Below are 25,983 nucleotides of genomic sequence, written 5' to 3' on the forward strand. Positions count from 1 at the left end.
CTTTCCCCTTTTCAGACCCACTTGGCTAGGAAATGCTCTGTCCTTGCAAAATGCATGGAAAAATATTGCATTCTGTGGGCAAAGTATGTACGGTATTAGGCGTGCTTTTTCTTCCCCTTTCCTGTCTTCCTCCTCCTCTGCTCTCACAGTTTTAAGGGGGGCGGTGCGAGTAGGAGTTTCTAAATTGATTTTCAAGATGAAACTTTGTGCAAGCTTGTTAGATATACCGGTACTTGAATAGTCTCCACAATGGGGAACAGCATAGAAAATCTTAAAGATGCCCATTTAAAAACATGTGCCATGGTAACACATGGTAACCATGTACACCTGCATGATTTTCGGTAGAGGGGTTATTTTAAGGTGGGGTGGGGAATCTCAGGCCCAGGAACTGAATGTTGGCCTCAGGAATCTCCTGAAACCACACCCTCTGTCCTCAGGACCACCTCTCAAGATCCCTGCTCTGCGCTCTTGAGAGCTTCTGCCTGACTAGAATGTGCCATTAAACTGTGACAATGCCCCTAGCTTGTGTCCAGGTTCATGTATGTAGAAACTACTGGCTTTTGCGTGGCTGGAGTGCTCCTTCCACTTTTGCCTCTGGTTCCAGCCCCAACCACTGCAAGGCTGGTCTTGAGGAAGTACAACCCCAGAGCTGGAAAGAAAGCTTCCCATACTGGTCAGATAACACTGCCCATTAGCAGCTTTTAAGCATTATAACAGCTGCATGGAAGAACCTTCTGGAAGCAATCTTTGGCAGAATCCAAGGTTGTCATGTAATAGGAGGACAGGAACCAGTTTACATGGATCCTTGGGATCAGCCCTTCATTCCCAAACAACTTGGTACAGTATATGTGGACGCAGTATTAATGCCGGAACCTCAGAGCAGCCAACTGGCTGTCACTTTATTGCTGCCATCCCAAGCAGTGTTTAAATGAAAGCTGCACCGGATGGAAACTACCCTTCTGTGTAGTTATTATGGCCAGAAACTCAATAAAGTTATTATCTGGGTTGACAAGCCCTTGGCTGACACTGGAATTAAGCAGATCAGAGTACAAAAGCAAGCGAAGGATTTGAGAAGCTGTGACTTGTTCTGCCACCCAGTAAGTGTAGAGAAATTGCTCAGCTTAGCAACTGCTGTTTGATAGAGGGAGGTGCCTCAAGCCTCAGTTTAATGGGTTGAGGACTGCTCCGCAGTTCACCTGTAAACCATCTGCAGAGCTGCCTCTGCTGGGGACAATCAGGTACTCTGGAAGATTGAGAAGCCTACCTTGCTCCACCCAGTGACTCAGTTGCCACCAACTGTAAATACTTCCCCTGTAAACAGAGCTTCAGTTGAGTGAAAGCAAACAGGAGAGGAGAGGAAGAGAAGTCTTTTCCACAATCGCCTTAAAAATGCACATAACAGAAGGGCCCAGAACCAAGACTCCAGGAACAGGTTAGTATAATTTCTTCTGGATAGGGATGCTGGAGAAGTCAATCAAATGGAAATGGGAGCACAAATCACCACTATTGGCACATTCATTTGAGGTCAGGAATGGAAATCATGTAAGCAAAATACATGTATTCGGTATTGATGGGTTGTTGTTTTTTTTGTCCAGAAATTTTTGTAAACCATTATGTTATTTTCTCCATTGTGTTTCATGTTTTCCTTCCATTGAAATGCATTGAAATTAATTGCACAATTGATTACTGTGGTTTTGGCCTAGATGAATAATGTAGGTTTTAGCAGAAACTGAACTGTAGCAGAACAGAAAGAGCGCTGATTGTGGAAGCACAGGACAGGGTGGAAATTACTGCCTCCTTATATATTCCTACTTCTGAATAATGGTGTGATTCAGGGATAAGTGGATGAGTTGGAGGATGAGCCTTTTAAAATGAGCTTCATCCTGGGGGGATGGAGCCGGAATGAAGCTATACCCACGTAATAGTGTCACAGAATGCCAAGCTTCCCTTTTTTGGTGGCCATCTCATATATGTGCTTCTGCTCTGGCTTTGGCTCTTCCCAAAAGGGATGTCCCACTTGAAAACCCTAGAGAGACATTCAGACAGCAGTAGTGAGTGGTTGCTAGGCAACCACATTCTAGAGAACAGTTTAGGGATAGGCAATGTAGCCAAGAAGTGGGAAAAGAGTTTTTCAGCTGCCTGAGAGGAGCCTGTGTTTGGGAGTATGCAGCTTAGAAAGAGATTAAGAAGTTACAAAACAATGCAGGATGTGGACTTAGAGGTCATCCAATGAAACCAATTTACTACAGATGTGAGACGGACAAAGAGAAGTACTTCTTTAAACAACCTATCATTAATGTATGGAACTAATAGCCACAAGATGTGGTGGTGAACCAGTGGTTTTGATGGCTTCAAAAGGAGATAATACATTTACAAGGAAAGGTCTATCAATGTGGAACTTCCATGTTCAGAGAGAGTTAAGCTTCTCATATGGTCATTCGGAGATAAGGTTTGTGCATCCTAAGGTAACTTGATGAGTGCCTAATTCAAAGAATGTAAGAGTGGAATGGCTCCAAGTTACTGAAGGTTGATTTTTAGACTCATTTGCTTCTGTCTTCCTTTTCTGTTGTGCCCCTTCTTTACATCTGGCTCCTTCCAACAAAACTTGAAATTTCCTCTCCCACCTATTGCCTGTTGAAATGCAGAGAGAAAACAGGGGAAGGTGCCACAGAAAAATTGAGGCCAAATTCAAGGAAAACATGCAGTTAATTACAATTAGCAATCAAATGAATTTATTTCCATTTCCGTTTCCATCTCTGGTTAAAGATGCTTTAAATTTAAGAAGGAATATTTACCTTACTGTGTATTTTTTAAAAAAGAAATTTATTTGCATTTTCAATAACAGGAACAGAGCACATAGCTTACTTTGTACTAAATAGCCCCTGGATTGACCTTCATGTATTTTAAACTTTCATTTATAGCCCAGCCCTCCCTGAAGCTCAGGCTGGCATGCATGGTTCCCTCCTTCCGTTTAATGCTCACAATTATTCTGGGAGGTAGGTTAGCCTAAGTAGTGATTGGCCGAAGGTCACCCAATGAGCTTCATGACTGGAAGTTTGAACCTGGGTCCTCCCAGTTTGACACTCTTAACCATTACATTAGGGATTTGCTATCATGTGCCTTTCAATACCTTTCCAGGTACCCTTGAGCAGACCCTCGGGCATCCCCATTCAGCTGTAACAGTGTCCCCTTCACATCTCCTCCAAGTGTCCCTGTCAAGGTTGACTAGAAGACTCCTGCTAGTTTTCAAATATTCTCAGGGACGGACTTTGGTAATCTTTCATAATATGGCGCCCTGCGTGAGGCCAAAATTTGGTGCCCCCAAATAGATCTTCTGAATTGTGGATCTTCTCAATTTTGTGTCCCCCCCCCCCCGGTTCGGCACTCTGTCTAGGCGGCGGAACTGCCTGCACCACGCTAAATCCAGCACTGCTATTCTGTTTGCTGTTACTCCACCCTTAGATATTTTCACTGCTATGGAATGTAGATGTTAGTTCTGCTTATCTAATGCATTGCTGTGACATGCTCTATGGGCTTCAGGAAACAGGCCAATTGGCAGACCAACTCTGCATTACGAAAACGTCTGCAAATGTGACATGGTGGCTGGCAACATCAACCCCGCCATGTGGGAATCCCTTGCAACTGACTGCAGTGCCTGGAGACAGACAGTCATGTTGTGTATCCATAGCAGTGACCAGAGGAAGAATGGCCGCTGGGAGGAGTGCAGAAAGAGCAAACACCATGGTGCATCTGCAGCAGCACAACCAAGCACCTACATCTGCCCCAGCTGCAACAAAACATGTCTCTCCTGTATCAGTCTCTACAGCCACAACAGGTGCTGTAACTATTCAGCAATTTGACTTCACCCCCCAAAGGCACACTCCTCCATTGTCTCCCGAAACAGATGGATGCCAGCAATGGCAACAAATGTTGTGGTGTTTTTTCACTATCTGGAGCACTGTATTTTAAAGTAGAGTGTTGCTCTATCTTCACTTTCTGATTAAAGGTTTATGCATACTGTTATAATGGTGTCATTTCAAATGTTTCCTCTTCTTTTTGGAATAATAGAATCATAGAATTGTAGAGTTGGAACGGGCCCCCAAGGGTCATCTAGTCCAACCCCCTGCAATGCAGGAATCTCAACACATGGTGCCCACATCCAATTTGAAACCAGACCAGACCCTGCTTAGCTTTGCAAATGTGCTAGCAGTTTTATATTGTTGCTTTTAAGTCTGCAAAGCCATATCTTGTGTGTAATATTTTTTGTGTGTGTGTAATATTATTCATACGAGTTTTTTATGCACCCAAGATAGTGTTCACATTGCATCTGAAGCACAAGATTAAACACACACTCACACACCCTGCCCAGCCTTCTTATTACACACATGGATGGGACTGTTATATATGGAAAGAAAGAAAAAGCCATCCTCAAAACACACCAAAACTTAAATGAGCATTAAAAAATTACCTCACAAGAATTGCAAGTATCCAAATCTTTCAAATCTGAAACCTGAAGAAAAAACAGAGACAAGCCATTTATCAATCTCAGCAGAATATCTTCCCCACTGTGTGGAAAGTGTCATTATATGCTTTTCAGAGTGGCCATTTTAGTCTCTTACAGAAAAAACAACAACTCATTTTATTGCACCTTAAAGACTAAGCAAACTATTAAAGATACGACTTCAGGTGCATCTGATGAAGTGGATTGAAGTCTAGAAAAATTTATGACATAATTTGTTAAGGTGCCACGGGACTCTGTTATTACATGATTTACCTGTGACTATGATATGATGCCTCCAAAATGTAGTACTTCAGCATATTTTTTTGTGGAGCCATCCTGTCTTAACTGAGGCGTTCTGAGCTCTGGCTACCATCAGCGCCTGTTAAAGTATCCATGAATGATTCCAGATGAGGCTTTCCTTCTGCAAACCAATGATATCTTGCTCCTGGGTGTTGCAGAGCTCTGTGTGAGGCTTGTAGACCTCAGCGTCATACATTGCTGCCTTGGTTTTTGATTTTGTTTCAGAGCATGAGCTTCTAGAGGAACTGCTGACTTACGATGACCTCTTTCTGGAAACATTCAATGCTTTTCTGGCTATGCCTGTGAGTAGAGGTCCCATCTTTTCCTGTTATCTGAACTCTGGGTTTTGGCTGGGTTAGAAGATACTTTCACAGTTGTGACATGCTGTTCTTCTCAGAACAGTGCATTTTTTTTAAAAAAAATGTAAACAGCTGGTGGGTGGGGGATATTTGTGGGAAAGGGCAGCATGCAAAAGGTCCCAGGTTCAATCCCTGGTGTCTCCCAAGTGGGGATGTGAAGTGTTTCTTCCTGAAATCCTAGAAAGCCACTGTTTAGTAGGTGTGGATAGATGGACCAGGTGTGGATAGAAGGACTGAGCTAGATGGACCAGTGGTTTGACTTGGTATAAAGAAGGTTTCTATAAGATCAGGACTGGGCAAGGAGGATAATTCATCCTTGCCCCACCTCACACTGCAGCTCAGATGAATATTGCCTCCTAAGCTGTATGTAAATGGAGATTTCATTCCCAGGGTTAATAATGGCTCCAGGAATGAATTTTCATTGGGATCACAGTGGATGCGGGGAGAAGGGCAAATAGCAGAGGTGGCCAGGATCCATTGGGACTGGTAGGTCAGAAAGCTTGGAGACCAACAGCAGGGGGAGCCAGAGCCCATAGAAGACAGAACCAAGTAAGGCAATTCCCTTTGGGTCCCCATCCTCCATTCCTGACCTCTCACCTCCAATGACATACTGTATTTAAAAAAATGTTTTATAAATGTGAGGCATGACTTCAGATGTGCATAAGCACATTTGCATTTTTAAAAACAAACTAACTTGTTACTTGTTTGATGCAATGGAGGAAGGACAAGACTAAATGCTTGCTCAGTTGCCCTTCCAGCATTCCACTTTCCGGCATATATATTTGTAACACCAGTTGCAAAGCTAGCTTTTAAGGACTGCTGGACCTGTGGTGAGTGACTGCTCAGAAATACTACATCAGGCTTCCTCAACCTCGGCCCTCCAGAAGTTTTGAGACTACAGTTCCCATCATCCCTGACCACTGGTCCTGCTTGCTAGGGATGATGGGAGTTGTAGGCCAAAAACATCTGGAGGGCTGAGGTTGAGGAAGCCTGTACTACATGCTCATATTCTTCTTAGAACTGCCAACACTGTTCTACCACCTTTTCAGGTGATGTGTCACTTTCCTGCCTAAAGGGATGCCTTTTCTCTTTCAAGTAGGCTTTCCCTCTTAGACTGCACTATGACCGGCTGACAGGACGACTGCAGGAGCTGGATGGCTTCCTCTTGCCAATTGGGTCCAATTCCCTTTGCTATGGAGCAACCGATACAGAGAGGGAAAGGGCCCTGAGCTGGTTAGCGCAGGAGCGCTTCCTCCCATTTCAAAGGTTGAGCACTGGATCTGTTTGCATTTTCCCATACAATGCTCTGCACTACGGTATTTCTTAGCGTTCCGTTGAGCTGTCACATTGCAGGTGTTTTCTATGCTTTGGATATGGGTTCAGGGTTTTGTTCCTGCTGCTGTGAATTCCTATGTGTCTGTAAGTTGGTTGCAGTCATTTTAATCTTGCGAAGATGGAAATGGACAGGAGACACAGAAGCCATTAAATGTCATGTAGTGTGTAATATGCCCATTCTACAGATCAGTAAGTCTCTGACATCCAGCAGTTTTATTTGTTCGACCCAGTCATGTTCACAGCTAGAACAACAGAACCAGTTCCTGTGCTTAATTTCATCCCATATTATATTGGGCCCCTTAATTACTTTCTGAAGCGGCACTGAGCTCTGGGACATGACTCCTTCCATGCAGTATTGCATTAATCGCTGGCAACAAAAGAGGATAATTTGAGCATGTACTTTTCCTTCCCTTATAAGTGACAACAGCTAAACTTCAAGCCCTTGAGACCAAGGGGCTTGAATAGATATTTTCATGCTGTGTCCAAGCAAATCTGCCCCAGGTTGCAGTCACGTGGGATGAAGACCCATTGCCTACCGTGGACTTCAGAATAAGGGTGCATATGATTGAGATGAAAATCAAGAAATAAACTACTTGAGCATCCACAAATGCAACCAAAGGCATTTCCAATGTTACAAAAACTGCCAATACCTTTTAGTGCAAGGCTAGGGAACCTGTGGCCCTTCTGACTATTGAACTCCAACTCCCGTTCAGTCCCAGCCAGCAGGCCTAAGGGTCAAGAATGCTGGGAGCTGTGTCTAAAGATCCCTTCCAGTGCTAAAGAGAGAACTAACCAGCCTAAACCCCATGTTGTGATATCAGAACAATTCTAAAGGATAAGGTGGGCTTAGGATAATTCTTTGCAGCCCTTCCTGTGTCCTGGTGCTCTGAGCTGTCACTGTTTCTGAAGCGTTCATTTGCTGCATGTTTCCTGCTAGGACTCTCTTTTACCTGGAGTATAAACTGGCAAAGCTGTTGCTGTGTCCTCTGGATGAGAAGTACCCAGGGAGTCGCTATGCAATTCGTGGGTTCAGTCGCCAGTCTGACAGCACTGCCATCTCCAGCATCCCCAGCCATTCATCAACAGAGCGGCAGCCCACTGGAGTCCCAAGCCACGTGCTGCTAAGACTTCCTAGCCAAACACGCAGTACTCCGGCCTGCCTAGGTGAGTCTCCCTCAGCTGCTGTCTTCTGCACCCTCAGGAGCGGATCTCCTCAGCCATCTCTTGGTCCCTTTCCACTGCTGGAGAGAGGCCTGTCAGTCTCTTTGCATGCATAGCTCTCAGACTGCTATTTGGTTGGCTGGAAAGAAGACAAAACTATGGTGTGTGACTGCACTTGGAATACTGTATATAGTTGTTAGGATTTTGTGTAGCTGATGCTGGCTACTGTGAAGCTAGTGTGATTAGTATAAATCACATGAGATGTCTGAGAAGACTGTAGGAACAGAAGACTGTCTTTTCTCTTCTATCTGAGCGTGTTATTGTATTTGTACTTTTGCAGTATGCAACTGCTTGTTTTGCCAGAGTTTGGAGAACACAGACGTGATTATGGATTCTCTGTATATAGTGTGAATAAAACGTAGTTTAGATCTATGGATGTTTCTTTCTTCTTGCTGTGTATGATGCCAGAATACTTGTGTGTGCTTCTCATATGAGAAGTGTCGCAGACAGGCACTCTGGAGTGAAGGGACATGCCATTCCAGAGACGCGCCAACCGGGAGACGCTCGGAGGTACTGGGGGGTCTGCCGTCCCCCCCCCCAGGAGCGTCTGCTGACAAAAGTTCTGGTTGCCTCACCTCAAAAGGTATTTTAGAGATGGAAAAGGTGCAGAAAATGGTAATGACCAAGGATCACCTCCTTTGTCCAGCAATAGCAACCTTTTTACGTAGTACATGAAGCTGCCATCTCCTAATAGGCATTGACAGATTTGTTGTCAGTGAATTTGTGGCTGGTTCTTTTTAAAGTAATCCGAGCTAAGATTCCTAAGAGGGACATGCCATGCAAAAGTAAAATTATTTATGTTGCCTTGACCATGTCAAAAGGGAGTTTGGAAAATGGCTTAGATGGGGCAGGATCCAAGCCTTCCTAGTGTCACATGAACCCATTGCACTCATTTCCATTCTACACCCAGGTGGGGAGCAAGCCTCGCCATCCACCAGCTCATCTGTAAACATTTTCTTTCTGATCCCTCTAACCTTCTGTCTCCATGCTTTCCTGCAGGACATTTTGTAAGATCATCTGGCCAAACCTCCACTGAGATATCTTTGGAGTTCCCAGGTATCTTGAGTTTAGCTCAATCTCCAGCCCCAGAACATCTGAGCAGGCTCCAGCTTCAGAGACTCTTGTCTGACTCCAGCATACAAAGAGCAACTGGTAGGAATCCTGCAGCTAGGTTGGGGAAATTGGAGGCTGGGCAAGAGCTAGCTGGAAAAGGGTGCATTAATTGCCCTGGCCCCTGGAAGGATGTGCTTTCAAAGGTCAGCTATTTGTGATTTTGCTTCTGATATGTGTCCCTTTACAGGAAGGCTCAGAAGTGGCTGGACCAATGCTGGTGAGCCAGTGGTAACTCCAATTCATCTAAGCAGAGCTGCTTTTGCCTCCTCGCCTGATCAAGAATTCACTGGACTTCACACGGATGGGTAAGTCTGGCTGCTAAAAGTGCCACGACGAGGATACCAAATTATTTCTAACCAAGTTAATGTTCTCCTGCCAGATGAACTGGTCTTGTGAAACCTGAAATCTGTTGTGCAATGTGTGCGGCACAGCTCACTTTTCATGGTGACTATGAATTCAAGTTTTCCATGCTGGAGAGTTATCTAATGCAAAATCCTCTTGCCAGGATATTTACTGGATAAAGGTTATCAGAACAAAATGACATCCATATTGGTTGATCTACAATGGTGCCCAATTTAAGGCAATTGTTTTAAGCTTGAAAGACCTAAAACAGCTTGGGACCTGAGTACCTTTCAGATTGCTTTCTTCCATACATTCCTCCCTTCTTGTTCATCATCTGAGAATATGATCCACATTTTTGGCTGCCTGAAGCACAGCAACAAGGTGTTGTGCTTTATCATTGGTGGCACCCATACTGTATATTCTACAGGCATATTGTAATAGTATATTTTCTGCCTCAGAGTAAATGAACTTTGATATCTCTTTGAACTACCTAATTCTGTCAATGCCCTAAGATTTGCCTGCAAAAAGCTGTCCCCATCAGTTGTCTGGTTTTGACACACTGTTCCATCTGTTCCTTTTGAAGTTGTCGGAAGCCATTTTCAGGTCCTAGGAAGGTTTTGCAGTTTGATTTGAATGAGACAAGTAACTCCCAGTCCCAGGAAGGGGAGGTGGACACTTTTCTTTCGCCTTGCTTTGGAAGCGCCGCTCTGCAGCAGCTAAAAGAAGAGATCCTAGGGACTGTGAGTAATGTGCCATCCTGCTGAGAAACTTGGCTTGGAGGCATTCTTTCTATGCAGCTCATTTCCCCCACTTCCTGACTTATATGGATCAATCTATATAGCATAGCTCAGTCGGTTAGAGCATGATGCTGATAAATGCCAAGGTTGCAGGTTCGTTCCCTGTAAGGGACAGCTGCATATTCCTTCATTGAAGAGGTGTGGATCACATGTTCCTCAGGATCCTTCCCAACTCTATGATTCTGTGATCTTGTATTGCGATGATGACTAGCAAAGTTACAGGAGAAAAGGTGGTTGTCTCACCCTGTTCAATGATGATGTGAACAAGGGCTGTCTCAAGCAGGTCAGGCGCCCTGGCGCTGAGGCGTGGAGATCGCTCCGGCGCCCCCACCCTCGCAGCGCGCAGCACGGCTTCCGCGTGGCTTTGCCACAAGCGCCTCCCCTGCTGGCCTGGCGCCCTGGCGTCCCGCGCCACCAGGACTACACCTAGAGCCGGGCCTGATGTGAACTGCAGTGTTAACAACAGTGGCCCTATTAGGGCATTCAGTCTCCATGTGTGTAGAACCCTCCACTAGGTCTAGGTTGATTAAAGTTATAGATTGCTTCCCACTATGAAAAGTCCCAACACAGTTTACAACCAAAATAGAAATGTAATAATAATAATAATAATAATAATAATAATAATAATAATAAAACGGTAATAATAATAAATTGCACAAACATGTTAAGGACATAGTAAAGAATACACTGTCATGAAAGAATTAGTTATCAAGGTAACCACCCAGAACATGACAAATAGCTGAAAGGAAAACACAATTGTCTTTGCCTTAGCTGCCAAGTATCCCGTTTTTCGCAGGAAACCCCCGGATTTTAATCAGTTTCCTGCTGTTCTCCCGAATGGAGAATAATCCCGGAAATACCCCGGATTTCCTACCTGCCAGGGAGCCTCCATTTTGAGTACCGCTCTTCCCATGTGTGGGCACCGGAAATCGGGCAGAGGGGCACCGGAAGTGGCTTCTACGCATGCCCGGTGTCCAACTTGGTGGTGGCCGGGCATGCGTAGAAGCGACTTCCGGTGCCCCTCTGCCTGATTTCCGGTGCCCACACATGGGAAGAGTGGCCCCGAAGAGTGGCTTCTATGCAACTTCTGGTGCTGCACCGCTGCTGATCCCACATTTTTCAGCGGGAGACTTGGCAGGTATGGTCTTTGCCCAATGCTGAAACAATGGCAAAGTTGGTGCCAGGTGGACCTCCCTGAGGAGAGCATTCCATAGACGGGGGGTGGGCTACTACAGAAAAGACCCATTCAGGGCTGTACTTGGCACGAAGGGCCTCCATGAATAAACTGGGTAAAAATGGCATGTTGGAAAGGGCAGGGCTTTGAAGCACCACACACACACACCCTTCTCCCTGCATGTAACTTTCCCCATTCCACCCTCCTCTTGTGCAACGTAGCCATAGAATGGGGCCCTCAGATGTATAGCTGTGGGTAGGCGGCATTCCCTTCTCCTCTCAGATGCTTACAGCTCTACCAGCTATCTTTCCCCTCCCTCCCTCCCTCTTGTATTGCAGAGGGCTGGCATGGACAGCTTCAGGGAGTTCCTCCAAGGCACACTGGGAATCCACCTCCTTGACTTCTGGATTGACTGTGAGGACATTATGGAGCACACCACACGCCTGGAGAAGGCCAGAACTGCATCCCAGGAGAGCCAGCTGTTCTTTTTCAGCGCTCTTCGGTATGGATGCAAATGAATTTTTCAAACTAGATGTGGAGGAGAATGGCTATACAGATGTGACATGGGAGATCCCTGACGGGGTCTATTTATAAAGCACTTGTTGCAGTGCTGTAGCTTACAGGGAGCAAGGGCCTAGCCATTATTATTATTATAATTATTATAATTATTATTAATTATTGCCCTGGGTGAAGCCTCCAGAGGGGTGTCATTGAGGCTTCCAGCCTGTGTGTGTACACAAATGCACATGGGGTGTGGGTGTGTGAGCCAAATTGGGACTTTGCCCTGGGTGAAATAAAGCCTAGTTTCGCCCCTGCTTGTTAGCTGGCAGAAGATGCTTAACCCTTTCCTTCATGCTGTCTACCAGAATTGTATCACCTTCAAAGCTGCTATTAGCTCCACAGCATGGATAGAAATGCAGGCACCTATGAGATAACTGTACCTTCTGCACCCCCAGTGGGGCTAATAGCAGTGCTGGTGCTGTTGCACCACACAATCACTACTTCAATGTTTCTTAAACATCTGGGTGGCATCACACTAGAAGAGAGCCCCATGCAGGCTGATGCCATGATGTGTTAGCAACAAACTTGCTCTATGAGTTATGTAACGTAGCCCACCCGCTTGCCCCACCAAATCTAAGTTTCTGGCTCGGCCAGCTTGCACTCAGCTCAGACTTTTCCTGCTCTAGCTTTTCCTTGGGTTGGTGGATCTTCTTCTTTTGTTGGCAGGAGCATTCAAGCCAAGTACAAGCTGATGCTTCCTCCTGCCTGTCGGGTGAGTAATGCTGCTTGGGGTGCAGGTGCCCCTGCGTTTATCCAGGTCACAGCTTTAAGAGAACCTTTGCTCTCCCCGGGGAAACTGACAAATCTGCCAACTGCGTGGCTCAGCTGCTAGCCTGCATGGGGGTGGAAGCCCAGGGACAAATGTCTACCTCCTCCCACCTCCTTTGTCAGGAAAATTCTTTGTTTCCTGAAGCTGTAGCCTGAATCTAGTGGTGTGTGTGAGGTGTGTGTGTGTGTGTTTTGTATCAGAGCAAACTTCTGTTGCCTCTTTCTATCCTCTCTCTGTTGGCCTTTTTACCATTGTTTCCAACTGTGCATTGTAGGTGCTTCCAGACATAGACTATTTTTGCAGCATTCAGTAACGGCTGTTCTGCTTTAAAAATAAAAGCTCATTGCAGATTGATTCTGCATCACCCCACTGTTTCCTTTGGAAAACAGATGTAGGTGGTGATGGTGGTATCCACACCTTCCCATTGTGGGTGAACCTATACCAAAACTGCAATCACCAGCTCTTTGTGTCTCATTCAAATGAGAGTCTTGTCCTTTTGATGGTATGTGAAGAAGTGTGCATGCACATGAAAGCTCATACCTATGACAAACTTAGTTGGTGTCTAAGGTGCTACTGGAAGGAATTTTATTTATTTTTTGTTTCGACTACGTCAGAACAACACGACTACCTACCTGTCCTTTTGTGTTATTTGACAAAGACATCTGATTTGTCCCTCCTCCCTGGCTATGATAATCTCTGCCCATCACTTAAGCCTTTTTGGACCATCTTAAGACAAGTCAGCAGAACATGAGAGTTATCAACAGTCTTTTGCAAAGTCTTAAAAAGGCATCGCCTTAGAGCACCCACACAGATAGTTCTATGTATAGAACTCAGGAAATCTATAAGAATGTGTGAATAATGAGAACAACTTATTTAAGCCTTACCACCTGTGAAAGAGCTTAGGCCCCATTTACATGAAGGGCATCTGGTGTGGTTGTTGCCTCCTTGGTAGTTTCCATTCCAATTGGCATACTCCACACCCTTTGAAGTACATCCCTTGCTTAACAAGCTGTTAAAACAGGGTTGGGAAATTTGTGGTCCTCCTGATATTGGTGAATCTAATTCCCATCAGCCCAAGCCAGTATGGCCAATGGGCAGGGATGATGGGAGTTGTAGTCCAACACCTTGCGAGCTGTCACACAGGTGACACATTCTTGTGTTAGAGCAGGCATGTCAAACCTGCGGCCCTCCAAATGTTTTGGCCTACAACTCCCATGATCCCTAGCTAGCAGGACCAGTGGTTGGGGAAGATGGGAATTGTAGTCCACAACATCTGGAGGGCCGCAGGTTTGACATGCCTGTGTTAGAGGAACTTTGTCTGGACTCAGCCAGTGTGAGAGCAATGAGGGAGGTGGTGGCAATTGCAAACATCTAGAAGAAACATGACAAGTGGTTATTTAATTTCCATTTTATACAAATTGCATAATAACATTACTGCTTTCCTGACCCTCTGCTGGCAGCAGCAACGTGATGAAACTTCAAGCCCTGAGGAGACTGCTTTTGCTGCCTTGAGCAGAAACCAATATGATGCTTTGAGGCGCCTGCGCTCCTACTGGGTCCCCCGGTTTCTCATTCACCACCAGAGGACCAGGCAGCTCAGGTTTGTGTGTTGAGGGATCATGAAATGAACGGGAGTTTGGGGTGTGTGGAATGGGTTATGTTTTTTTCAGCTGCACCAGGCAGTAAAATGATATTTCTCTGGCAGCAAAATTCAATAACCAGAGAGGCCTTTGACAGGAAGACGAGGCAACATCTTTTTATTTTAGAGAAAAAGGCAAGTAAGGGGTCACATGATAGAAGTTTATAAAATTACGAATGGCATGGAGCAAGTGGATAGAGAAAGGTTTTTCTCCTTCCCTTCTAAACACTAGAACTTGTGGGCATAAAATGAAGCTGAATGTTGGAAGATTCAGGGCAGATAAAAGAAAGTACCTCTTCATGCAGTTATACTATGGAACCACTCCCACAGGGGAGCTTTAGGATTAGACAAATGCATGGAGGATAATGGCTACCTACCAATGGCTACTAGCCATGGGGGTTATGCTCTGCCTAAATAGTCAGAGGCAGAAATGCTTCCGAATGCCATAATTCAGAGGAGGAGATAGTGATGTTGTGCTCAGGTCCTCTTTGCAGGCTTCCCACAGGCACCTGGTTGGCCACTGTGAGAACAGGATGCTGAAACAGATGGGCCATTGGCCTGATCCAGCAAGCTCTTCTTATGTTCTTATGAGAGATCTAGGGCAGGTAAACGGGGGCTTGGATTATTGCACAGAATCATTGAGTTGGAAGGGAGGCCAAAGGGTGATCTAATCCAGTCTCCTACCCATGCCTGAAACTCTCTAATAATTTCACTAGAGCAGGGATGGGGAGCCTCAGGGCCAAATGCAACCCTCCATGCTTCTCTGCCTGGCCCTTGGGACTCTCCCAATGCCACACCTCTCACCAGCCTTGCTTTACACCTTCCTTGGGTGCTCTTGCCAGGCTGCAGTGTGCCCTTGAACTCTGGCAATGCCTCTTGCTTACCTAGTTGGAGGCCAGAGAGGGATGTGTGAAGAAACTAGCCTTCTGTACAAAAGGCAAAATTCACATTCATTGTTACATATTAACAGCTGCTACATTGAACATTTAAAAGTGATCTTCATGTGGTGACTATAATGTGCAAATTGGCTCCTCAGGGGCACTTGCATTCTCTGTAGTCTTCCTTGAGCTGAGGAGTTTGATGATGTCCTATCTTCTCCCTCTCTCTTTCAAATGGGGAAACTGGAATGCTGTTTGTTAGCTCAAAATAATGCCAGCCAGCCTATTTATGTTAACACTTCTGAATGCTTGGGCTCAGTTCAGGCTTCCCAATCGACAAGGAGCTCTTCCCGAGTACTGACTTCCTGTCCTCTCTTAACATGGCGGCATCACTTCCTGTTGTGGATGACCAAAGGGACACAATGAGAAATGAAGACTCGAGAATGGTGTGCGTACCAACAGAATGCTTGGTTCTGTTTTTATTTCTGACCTGTGCTGTTATCCTGTGATCATAAATAACTCTCTTGATTTAAGATATGCTCGTGGATTTCACCCTGCAACCCTCCCCCCTCCCCCAGCAGTTTGATCATCCCATGGTCTGTAATTGACTACCTAAGTTAACGTGACTTAAAATTAAGGTGACCTGATATTAGGGACTTGTGGGAAACTAGCATGAGAATTTGGGGTGAGGTCAGGGGGCTGGCAGCCAGGTCTCTTTAAAGCAGGGGGGGGAAGCTGTGCCCCCAGAAGTTGCTAGACCACAACTCCCATCATTCCTGACCACTGGCCATGCCAGCTGGGATTGTTGGGAGCTGGGATTCAGTCACATCTGGAGAGCTACAAATTCCCAATACATGCTTCAAGGCTTTCACTGGTAGTCATGGTGACCAAGTATGCTGTGGTCTAAACCACAGAGCCTAGGGCTTGCCGATCAGAAGGTCGGCAGTTTGAATCCCCGTGATGGGGTGAGCTCCCGTTGCTCAGTCCCAGCTCCTGCCAACCTAGCAGTTCAAAAGCATGTCAAAATGCAAGTAGCTAAATAGGTACCACTCCGGCGGGAAGGTAAACGGCATTTCTGTGCGCTGCTCTGGTTCGCCAGAAGCGGCTTTGTCATGCTGGCCACATGACCTGGAAGCTGTACGCTGGCTCCCTCGACCAGTAAAGCGAGATGAGCGCCGCAACCCCAGAGTCATCCGCGACTGGACCTAACGGTCAGGGGTCCCTTTACCTGCTTCATCAAATAAGCTGAGTTTCAGAACGGCCTTGGAGAATCTGGACACAGTTCTAGCCCTTGCTCCACTGCATCTAGCAGGGAGGCCCTGAAGGAACATTCAACTCTTTGCTACGGCTGTGATATCTGTCCATCTTTGCTTCAGCAATTTAGGAGGAACAAAAAAAGTGGAATTGGTCCAACCAAGCAGTTGGACCTCCCAGCAGACCCCTCTGAAACACTGACGACCACCCGATTTCTCCAGGTATTGATGTGTGACATGGGGGATGGTGACGGCTTTCTTCACTACTTGACTCGGTGAGTTATGCTTTTCTTAGCAGCCTGAACATTTACTGTTCTTTGTCGGGGTGTGTGTGTGTTGCTTTCTATCTGTGACCCAAGGGAGGATATTCACTTGTGGGGAACGTCTTTGCAACCTTGTGCAGACCAGCTGCGTCCTTATATCCCTGGTTTTATTGGCGGCATTTTTCCAGTTCTCCGTTAAGCTAAGGGAGGCAGCTTTCCTGGTTACCCTTCAGGTTTGAGGATCCTCAGAAGACCCATAACCTGTTGCTGTGGAGGAAGCTGAAGCTCTATGAGGCTGCATGGGCGCAGGAGGCAAGCCAGTCAGAAATTCGCCATACTGCTTGGCAGATTTTTCAGACATTTATGGCGTCTTATGCGGGATGCAACACAGGTGAGCTCTCCAGGAATGTGGAGCAGCATTTGTTACCTCTGCTCTGTCATATGACTCTGAGGTGGCAGGAGCCTAGGTCTATTAGGAGTGAGAAGCCTTTGATCTGTTGAGGGCCACATTCCTTCAGGGTTTATCTCTTGGGGAACACATGCCAGGGATGGGAAAGACCACAGTCAAAATTTGGCAGCATTGCACCTCTCTCTCTCTCTCTCTCTCTCTCTCTCTCTCTCTCTCTCTCTCTCTCTCTCTCTCTCTCTCTCTCACACACACACACACACACACACACACACACACACACGAAAAGGAATTTGAGAGGGGTGTTCCAGAGAGAGAAACAGCAGGCCTGCAGCACACACAGAGCTGTTAACACTGAGGCAGCATATACAGCAATTCCTTAAGGCAAACACCCTTCCCCCAAATCCTGGGAATTGTAGTTTGTTAAGGGTGCTGGGAATTGTAGTACTGCATGGGGAAACTTGGTGTCTAAGAAATAGCTTGTCCAAAGAACTATCATAGCAAACCTGCACTTTGAAGATGGGGGGTCTTAAGCCAACCTTGTGTTCTGCTTCTCCTTTCCTTGCAGGGCTTAGCTCTCTTATACTGGAATACATCCAGCATCTTGAGAGGATGCTTTCCTTTGGCAGTGAAGACCTGAAGCCTTCCACTTTTGAACCAGTGGTTCCCTATGTTCTGGCTGTTCTGGATGAGATGTGGCTCCATTATCTTCGCCATGAAGTCACAACTTTCCTTGAGTGAGTCCCAAGCTGTCCTACACTATCCCACCATGTAAGATGGTGTAGTCTGAATTTAAATCCAGTTGTTGCTTTAGTAACAAAATGGGTTTTGAGAGTCAATAAAGAAAACTTTAATTCCCCTTTCCCCAGTGAACCAGTGCTTTTTGCAAATAATTTTTAAGCTCTTTGATTGTAAAAGGGGGGAAATTGCCATCTAATTTTCTTTTTTGCAGATGCTGTGTACCGGAATCACATGACAGTGACCAAAGTATCATGAGTGAAGGCGATAGAGTAAAACAGGAGGGAAACGAGAGGTAATACAGAATGCTGTGGAAACAAAGGAGCAACTTAGATGCTGAATTCTATTTAGTAGAGGCCTGGATTTACAAAGATGCTGCTCTGTTAGCCTCTGTGCCCTTACAATATCCTAATTCATAATCTAATGAATGAAAAATAATATCTGGGGAGAACAGGGTACCTAAAGTTTTTTGGGTACCAGCAAATGTCCGGCTTACCCCTGGGTCTGCTGATAACCTTTCCATTATGTGGAACTTAAAAGTGTAGCAGAAGCTATTAACGGGGCGGTTTTCAACACAATCTTAAAGTATTTCACTTATTGTGAATTCATTTTCAGTTTATATATTTGAGAGAGAGAGAGAGAGAGATTCTAGCCCTCATAGGTGTGGAGGAAAGTTTGAAAATACATGTGCAAAGTCTGCAAATGGAGCTTGGTCATGGCTACTGAAATGAAAGAGTAGGGTTTGCATTCTCTGCCCAAGCTCTTATCTCCCTGCCCAGATTACTTTCTCAGGCCATCTCCACCCTTCTTTTCACTTTTCCCACCTCACTCAGTGCCCAGATGAAACCCAAAATACTGCAGTCCATTTTCATTTTGCAATAAATAAATAAATGCATCATTCTTTGGTAATCTGTGTGATTTATTCTTAAAATGGAATTTGCATTTCATTGATACACCTCTGGAATATAGTGGTCCCCCCCAAGTCCTCTAAGTAATAAATATTTATGGGCTAATGCTTTGTGAGCAGGGAGGCTTCATATCGAACAATAACGTGAAGCTGTGATTCCCGAGCCCTGCAATGATCCTCATTTGTGTGGCCCTTCCTGCAGGATAAAGAAACAGAGGCAGAATGCCTGGCCACATCGTGACCGAAAAGGCAGAGGGAGACACAGGAAAAGGAGCAGGAAGAAGGCAGCCGTGACGTCTCACTGCACAGGAAGTGCTGCTGAGCAAGAGACAACTGGAGAGAGGTCACCAAGCCCACAAGATGCGCCTACGCCTCAAAATGCACCCGACCTGCTCAGCAATGCCGTTGTTTTAAACGTTTATAGGAAGATGGCTCATAAAACTCAGGATGTGGCACTGCAAAGGATTCTGGGACTGCTCCAGGAAGTGGAGGCTTGTCAGGATGCTGCCCAGAGTGAAAAGCGCCTGGGTTGTGTGACGAGGCTTCTAGAGATCTGGGACAAGCCGGGGGCTGTGGGATCAAGTGCCTGCTTCCCAGAAGAGCTGAAGAGGAGGTTAAAGAAAGAGGTAGCCCAGGGAGGGATAAGTGACTCTAGCTGGAAGGAAACCCGACTTGCTTTGCGTTCCTTTCTGGCCCCTTCTTTTGAGCAGTTCTGGGATGAAGTGAGTGAGGGGCTGAGGAAGCATGGGGTGCAGCCCTCCGAGATCCCAGAGGAGCGCTGGGGGAAGCTGGAACCATTCCTACACTCCATTGCCGCCAAAGTGGCTCTCAGGCGTTTAAAGAGCCGGAAAGCTCGCGTTGGATCAGCAGCCACAGCTCAGCCTGCTAAGGGGGACAAGACCTCTTTCTGGCAGTCCCTACGGAAAGCAGCAGAGGGCTGGCCCACCATCGAGATGCTCCATTTCCTCAAACACCTCCAGGAGCATGGCCCCCCTGTGCTGGAGAGTGGCCTTCATTTTCTACTGGAGGTGCAGAAGTTCAAGAACGCCCACCACGCCTGGCCTGACATGGCTCTTCTGAAGAAGAAAGTCCATGTGATACGTGACTGTTTCCTCAACTCTCAGATTGAGCCCCGGCTACAGGTACGGTGCCTTTCCTGGATAAGGGGCAGACAGCAAGTGTGACAGGGAAGCATCCTGTGCAAGAGGCAAAGGCTCCCTATTTTATACCTCCAAACAACAGGTGTGGCAAGGGAGCAACACCTCCTGTATTTTTTTTTCTTCCTTGAGCCTGCTCCTAAAGGAGTACATTTGGGAAGGGAGGTGCATTCAAAGAGCTGTTTGACAGTGGACCAGACTTCCTAGAGAGGCAATGGGACTCTCATTTCTTGGGGGTTGTTAAGTAGAGGTTGGATGGCCACCTGCCATGTATGATCTAGTTGAAATTCCTGCATTGCAGGGGGTTGGACTGGATGACCCTCAGGGGTCCCTTCCAACTCTACAGTTCTATGAAACTCTTACATACCACACAGTCAAACGTCTTTATGACCTGCTTGAGGGCTGTCTGGCTGTCTGATGTGGAAACAGGATATTGGATTACATGGGCCTCTGGCCTGATCCAGTGGTGCCTATATAGGCTGCACAATGTCTTAAACCAAGGACTGCCAGTCATTTTAGGCCCTAGGCCCATTTCGATTTTTGACAAAGTGCTGTGGGCACCCTTCCGCTGGTCACTTCTCTCCTGGATTAGCTCTCCCCTGCTCTTACTCCAAGAGAAACAGATAGAATACACACACAAACCCTTTGTTTTCCCAAGGGATACATGTAAAATTAGATCTGGTAGAATTGGTCTGAGCCTTGGATTTCACACAGAGCCAAAAAGAGGAAGTGAGATAGAGTGTCGCCCTTCCAACTTCCTTCTTCAGCTCTGTGTGCTTTTCAAGGGAGAAAAAAAATAAACACCAAGGTTAGAAAAGTCACCAAACGGGCAGGAGGTGAGATCAGAGGCTTTGTAGACAGAAAAGAAGACACCAAGAGCACCATCGTGCCCATGGTCACCACACTGGTGAGCCCTGTCTTGAAGATGGGGAACTGAATAAATTATGCAAATGATAATTCGCAACAGCTTTTATTCAGCCTTTCCTCAGGCACCTGAGATTTCACTAGGTTTTGTCCAGATTTTTATCTAGCCATAAGGACTAGAAACTTGCTTTCGAAGAGGAAGATGTGATTCTCAGGATGCTGAATTCATACTGTTTGTAATGCCACCACAGAGGATATGTAAAGATCTGTCCTCGTGTGCTACATCACAACATACGTTCTGTCCGAAACTGGCTGTGTAATGCTTTCCTGTATGCTTGTTAGGATTAGCTAATTTTGAAGCAGTTTCCACCACTGTTTTTTATAGCTAATGCTCAAAGTGTATTTTTTAATAAGGCCAAATAAGAGACAAATAAGAGGAGAAGGAGCTACAGCATCTGTGGTTTTCAGGACTGCAGTACCTGAAGGAACACCTTTCCGTCTGAACCCCCCTGGACACTGCGATTATCATCTGAAGCCCTTCTTTGTGTGCTTCCTCCACGAGAGGTTCAGAGGGTGGCAACACAAGAACAGGCCTTTTTGGCAGTGGCTCTTTGTGGAATGCTATCCCCAGGGAGGTTTGCCTGACACCTTCATTATACAGCTTTAGGCACCAGGTGATGTTTCTTTTCAACCAGGCCTTTGTCTGATTAACATCCTATACCCTTTGAAATATGTTTGTGGGAGGTGGAGGGTAGGGCGGGTGCATTATTACCTTGCTTTGATTTTTAAAATTGTTTTTATTACGTATTTTGTTTTTATGTTGTATTTTTATGCCGTGAACTGCCCTGAGATCTACCGATGAAGGACGTTATACGATTTTAAATAAATAAATAAATGCTAGTAGCTTTGGCAAACTAGTCGTTGGTGTTGCCTGCAGACCAGTAATTCCAAAATAATTAAATGCTATTATCAGTCTCCTGCCAGCAGAAATAATCTCAGCTTCTCACTGTCCCTGACTCATTGTATCTGGGGAATGCCTTGCCTGAGCGCAGCTGCTGCCTCTCAGCATTCGGGCAGAGAAACCAGATTATACCCAAACAGAGGCCAGAGTAGTACGAAAAGGGTGTGAGAGAGAGCACACACGCTTGACCTCAAATTAGTGCTTCTGCTTTATTCTGCTGTTGGAAGAGCCGTGGGCAGGGAGGATGTTTCCTGTGGGTTATCTTGACATGCTCCCAAATCCAGGATGCTGAATGTGTGCTTCTTGCCCTCCAGGTTGCAGTGGATAATCGGAGGCTGGGGAGAGCTATCTGGGCAGCTGAACAAGCAGTCCAGGAAGAGATTCCAGTACCGCCTCCAAGCTTGTTTGATGAGTTGAAGGATTCAGTCTTTAATATTCTGCTGCCGTACTGGGCCGCTTTCCAAAAACACTGGCTCAAGCAGTCCCCTGCGAGCGCACAAAAAGCCCCAGGTGGGTTTATTTTCACTTCGAAAGCAGAAGAAAGAAAATGGCAAATGTCCATGCAGAGATCCTGCCATTGGTGTGTGTGTGTGTGTGTGCGCGCACGTTAACATAGACAATCCCTGTGGCAAAAAAATGTTTTGCGCTCCTGATTGATGTGTGGGGAAAGTAAGTGTGATTGTGTAGTACTAATGCAAAATATACATAAAGTCCTAGGTTCAGTCTCTCCAATGGAAGGTTCTCACAAGTGGCAATGCTGGGAAAGATCTCCAACAGAGGCAGCAGATGGCTGGCTACTGCCAGGGTAGATGGGCCTGGTCTCGGTAGCCCGTTAGTCTAATTCAATCTTAGGAAAATGCTTCAGCCTCCTGGCAGAAAGTCCACAAGGCTCCCACTTTCAAGACAGTAAAAGTGCAAATCGGCTCTGGCCAATTTCTGACTTTGTCTTTGTCTTAGGGCATAGCGTGTTTCATGGAACAGGGAGTAAAGGTTGCACAGTAAAAGCTCTCCAGAGTAACACACATGTGTTTTACCAGTACATCACACTGAGAGAATTAACAACTTTGATAGACAAGGTCTTCCCTCTCTGCAGTGTTGAGAAATCAGCTCCTCCTCCAGAAGAGGCGGGCCATGCTCGAAAAGGTGCAAGGGCCACCAACACAGCTTCTTCAACTGCCACCGCTCCAGCGGCCCAGGGAAGTCCAGCAAAGCAGGGGTCAGGAGGGTTTTACTTACACCTTCTCCATCAGCAAAGGCCTCATGCTACAGGTCAGTATGCGCCATTGCACTCTTTACCGTTTCCTAGGATTCAGTGGCTTAGAATTATGGGCGAGGAGTGAAAGTACAAACCAATCTGGCAAGAGTGTTGGCTTTTCCCTGCTAAGTGACACAGGCTGATATTCCCCAAGCTGCTTCTCATCTAAAAGTAGTTTCTCCTCTGCAGCCACTCAGAGCATCGCAAGACAAAGCTATCACCAAATCTGGTACAGCCAAGAATTGTGATAACAGCTCCTGGGTGTTGCACAGACAACCCTAACCAGCACATTCTGTTGCTGTAGCTGAGAGTTATGCTGCCACCAACTTAAGCTTTTTTTCTTTCTTTTTCACCCAGATGACTATGCCTGGGAGCCTGTTGCAAATGCAGTCTCTGGTTTGTTTCCACGCTCAAAGGGTGCATATACATGCCAACAATAGATATAATAATGGTAGTATTTGTTGCCTTTGGGATTAAATAGAATGTAACAGAATAGCCGAAAATGTAAACAGTTCATTGCAGGTTTTATACAGTACAGTATGTGTATGGCAGAATGGCAGCAAAAGCAAGAAATTACAACAAGCAGTCTTGGAAGCAATGTATAGGACCACTTGCTGGAAAGTTTATCTGTGAATATGTCACTATTCAGGGAAGATTTTTAGTCCCATGAGCCTACACTAGAGAGCAGGAGCAGATGAATTGATAATCTCTCAGAATGACTACTCTTTGTTGTTTTTTCTTATGGCCTCATAACCTGGTCTTTTTGACATTTTTACATATGCAATAGTTAAAGGTAAAGGTAAAAGGTAAAAGACCCCTGACATTTACGTCCAGTTGCAGACGACTATGGGGTTGTGGCACTCATCTCACTTTACAGGCCGAGGGAGCTGGCATTTGTCTGCAGACAGTTTTTCCGGATCATGTGGCCAGCATGACTAAGCCGCTTCTGGCAAAACCAGAACAGTGCACGAAAACGCCGTTTACTTTCCCGCTGGAGTGGTACCTATTCATCTACTTGCACTTTTTAGCATGCTTTCAAACTGCTAGGTTGGCAGGAGCTGGGACCGAGCAACGGGAGCTCACCCTGTCGCAGGGATTCGAACCGCCGACCTTCTGATCGGCAAGCCCAAGAGGCTCAGTGGTTTAGACCACAGTGCCACCTGCATCCCAATATGCAATACAATGGTACCTCTACTTACGAATAACTCTACTTACGAATGGAGCTCCGTCCGCCATCTTGGATGCGGTTTAGATAGGATTTTTTCTACTTACGAATTTTTAGATAGGGTTGCTTTGACTTATGAATTTTTTCTCCCAATGCGTTCCTATGGGATTCGACTTACAATTTTTTTTGACTTACGAATGTGCGTTCGGAACGCATTAAATTCGTAAGTAGAGGTACCACTGTAGTAGTAATCTTTAATGGGGCTGTAGTAGTTCTGCAAATGACCCAACACTCAGGAAGTGTTTGAAAAACCTGGAATTCCTTGTTGTAGACCAGGGATTATAACAACATCTGCAGGGCCAAGGGTTCCCCATCCCGGTTGCAGGGAGTTGAATTTTGGTGGGCTAAAAGCTTATGTGTGTCAACTAGGTATTGCCCTGCAGTTGTTGCAGAAACATTGATGCACTCCAGTGTCACCTTAGGCTAGAAAATGACAATACGCTAATACAGTAACTCCTTTTTTCCTTAGGGCATGAGCAAAGAACTCATGAGTCACAGCAAGACTAGCTCTTCTGGGTTTCAAAACAGGAAGAGGTCAACTGGATTTCAGTTTCCCTCACTTCCCAATGTGCCGGTGCTCACTTGACCATGAAAGAAGGTACCACCATTATTCAGATCCTGAGACTTTGCATGAATGCTGAGTGGCAGCCAGAAGCCACTGTGGAGAATTTTAGAATGATTTCCCCAGAAAATGCTAGCTTGATGTAGAGGGGCACCCAAGAACAAGTTCACAGCCACAAGGTTGCACAGATGAGAACATGTATGTGTTGCATGCACACACGTACCCCTTGCTGTTGGCCAGGATGATATCACAGAAAATGTAACACTTGAAACTGGGACAAAATAAAGATTAAGTAGCAGCAATAGGCTTCATTTTAATTATGCAATTAACAGTTTGTTGGTCATAAAACTTTTTTTCCTATTAGATCAAAAGGTTACTATGCATTTTGGGGAAATTATAATAAGATTCAGAGTCTCAACTTTTGATGATGAAAGTTATCTAGGCAATATAGAAACCATGATTTCTGTAAAGTAGATTTCCTTAGCAGAATCTCTATATTGAGAGAATTTTCTGATCGAAAGATCTGCATAAATAAAACAGTACAGGGCCAAAACCTCTGTTGCTAGACTGCTGATCAAACATATATATGCAAAGTATGGTAGCCTTACACTATGCTGGAAGAAGCTCCCTTGAACTTATAGGCCTTGGTCTCCTGGAAAAAAGAGCTCCCATCTTTCTTCATCCCAAAGTGAATCACAAGTGTGCCTCTCTGCTATTCATTATCGTAATGGCAATACTGTAGTTACTTTCCTCTCACCAGGGTGCCCTCAGCCCCATTGATGGGCAGATTCATTATGTCACTGTCTTCTACCTTCCTCTGCATTTATGGGACAGCCTTACTCCTCTCACACCATTATCTGCAAATGCAATAATAATGTTTCATGAAGGACCAGATGGGCAAGTCCAGACTGTTCTGCCACCTCGATATTGCAAAAGAAGCTGCAGTCCAAGACAGATCGACTGTTCTGACTACAACAGGTGCTGCTTAGCCACTGTAGACAATTCTTGTTAGCAATCGCAGCCAAGCAACTGTCCCATCTCGGTGTCCTTGCACAGACATGATGACACATTGACCTTGCAAGCAGGAATCAGAGTTTGCTCTTTGCATATTCCAGAGCTGCCGTCAGAACTCCTTGCAAGTCACTGGTTGTCCCGCTGCCCTTGGCTACAACTCCAGAACCACCTGCCTTGCCGCCCATTTGAGTGCAGACAGCCAGGGCCCAGTCAGCAGCAGAAAACACTGGCAAGGAACTCTGGGGAAGAAGACCAAAAAATGGAAAAATTAGCTGAACTGCCAGGAAAGGCCCAGTAGAGCAAATATCATTGTAGGCAAATTGGTGTTAGTCATTCCAATACACGTGCAAAACCTTACATTTACAGAATGTGCATATTATGCACTCTTA

The 25,983-nt window shown here is 45.7% G+C and overlaps 2 protein-coding genes across 7 annotated transcripts in view; one reads left to right on the plus strand and one right to left on the minus strand.

The window, feature by feature from the left end:
* The first annotated feature begins 1,255 nt into the window (after positions 1–1,255).
* Positions 1,256–24,882, plus strand: LOC118081765 (uncharacterized). Of its 6 annotated transcripts, none has more exons than XM_088667364.1 (19): positions 1,256–1,432; positions 5,027–5,103; positions 6,260–6,426; positions 7,433–7,659; positions 8,716–8,868; positions 9,017–9,134; positions 9,755–9,911; positions 11,481–11,644; positions 12,370–12,415; positions 13,933–14,072; positions 15,309–15,437; positions 16,374–16,517; positions 16,739–16,896; positions 17,480–17,648; positions 17,864–17,944; positions 18,759–19,698; positions 21,853–22,048; positions 22,632–22,807; positions 24,488–24,882. In XM_088667364.1, exons 1-19 carry the CDS (start codon positions 1,390–1,392, stop codon positions 24,602–24,604), a joined length of 3,402 nt encoding a protein of 1,133 aa, XP_088523490.1. In that variant the 5' UTR covers positions 1,256–1,389; the 3' UTR covers positions 24,605–24,882. The 6 variants fall into 6 exon arrangements, with proteins under 6 accessions (XP_088523490.1, XP_088523491.1, XP_060128927.2 ...); XM_088667365.1 differs by having other exon boundaries at positions 15,405–15,437; XM_060272944.2 differs by having other exon boundaries at positions 15,405–15,435; positions 16,366–16,517.
* Positions 23,301–25,983, minus strand: part of AARS2 (alanyl-tRNA synthetase 2, mitochondrial) — a 39,732-nt gene continuing 37,049 nt past the window's right edge. Inside the window, exon 22 of the mRNA XM_035108157.3 lies at positions 23,301–25,833. Coding sequence (XP_034964048.2) covers positions 25,669–25,833 — 165 coding nt within the window. The 3' untranslated portion in view covers positions 23,301–25,668. The remainder of the gene's footprint in view (positions 25,834–25,983) is intronic.

Source organism: Zootoca vivipara, chromosome 3 (assembly GCF_965207765.1).
Source record: "Zootoca vivipara chromosome 3, rZooViv2.hap1.1, whole genome shotgun sequence".
Taxonomy (NCBI): domain Eukaryota; kingdom Metazoa; phylum Chordata; class Lepidosauria; order Squamata; family Lacertidae; genus Zootoca; species Zootoca vivipara.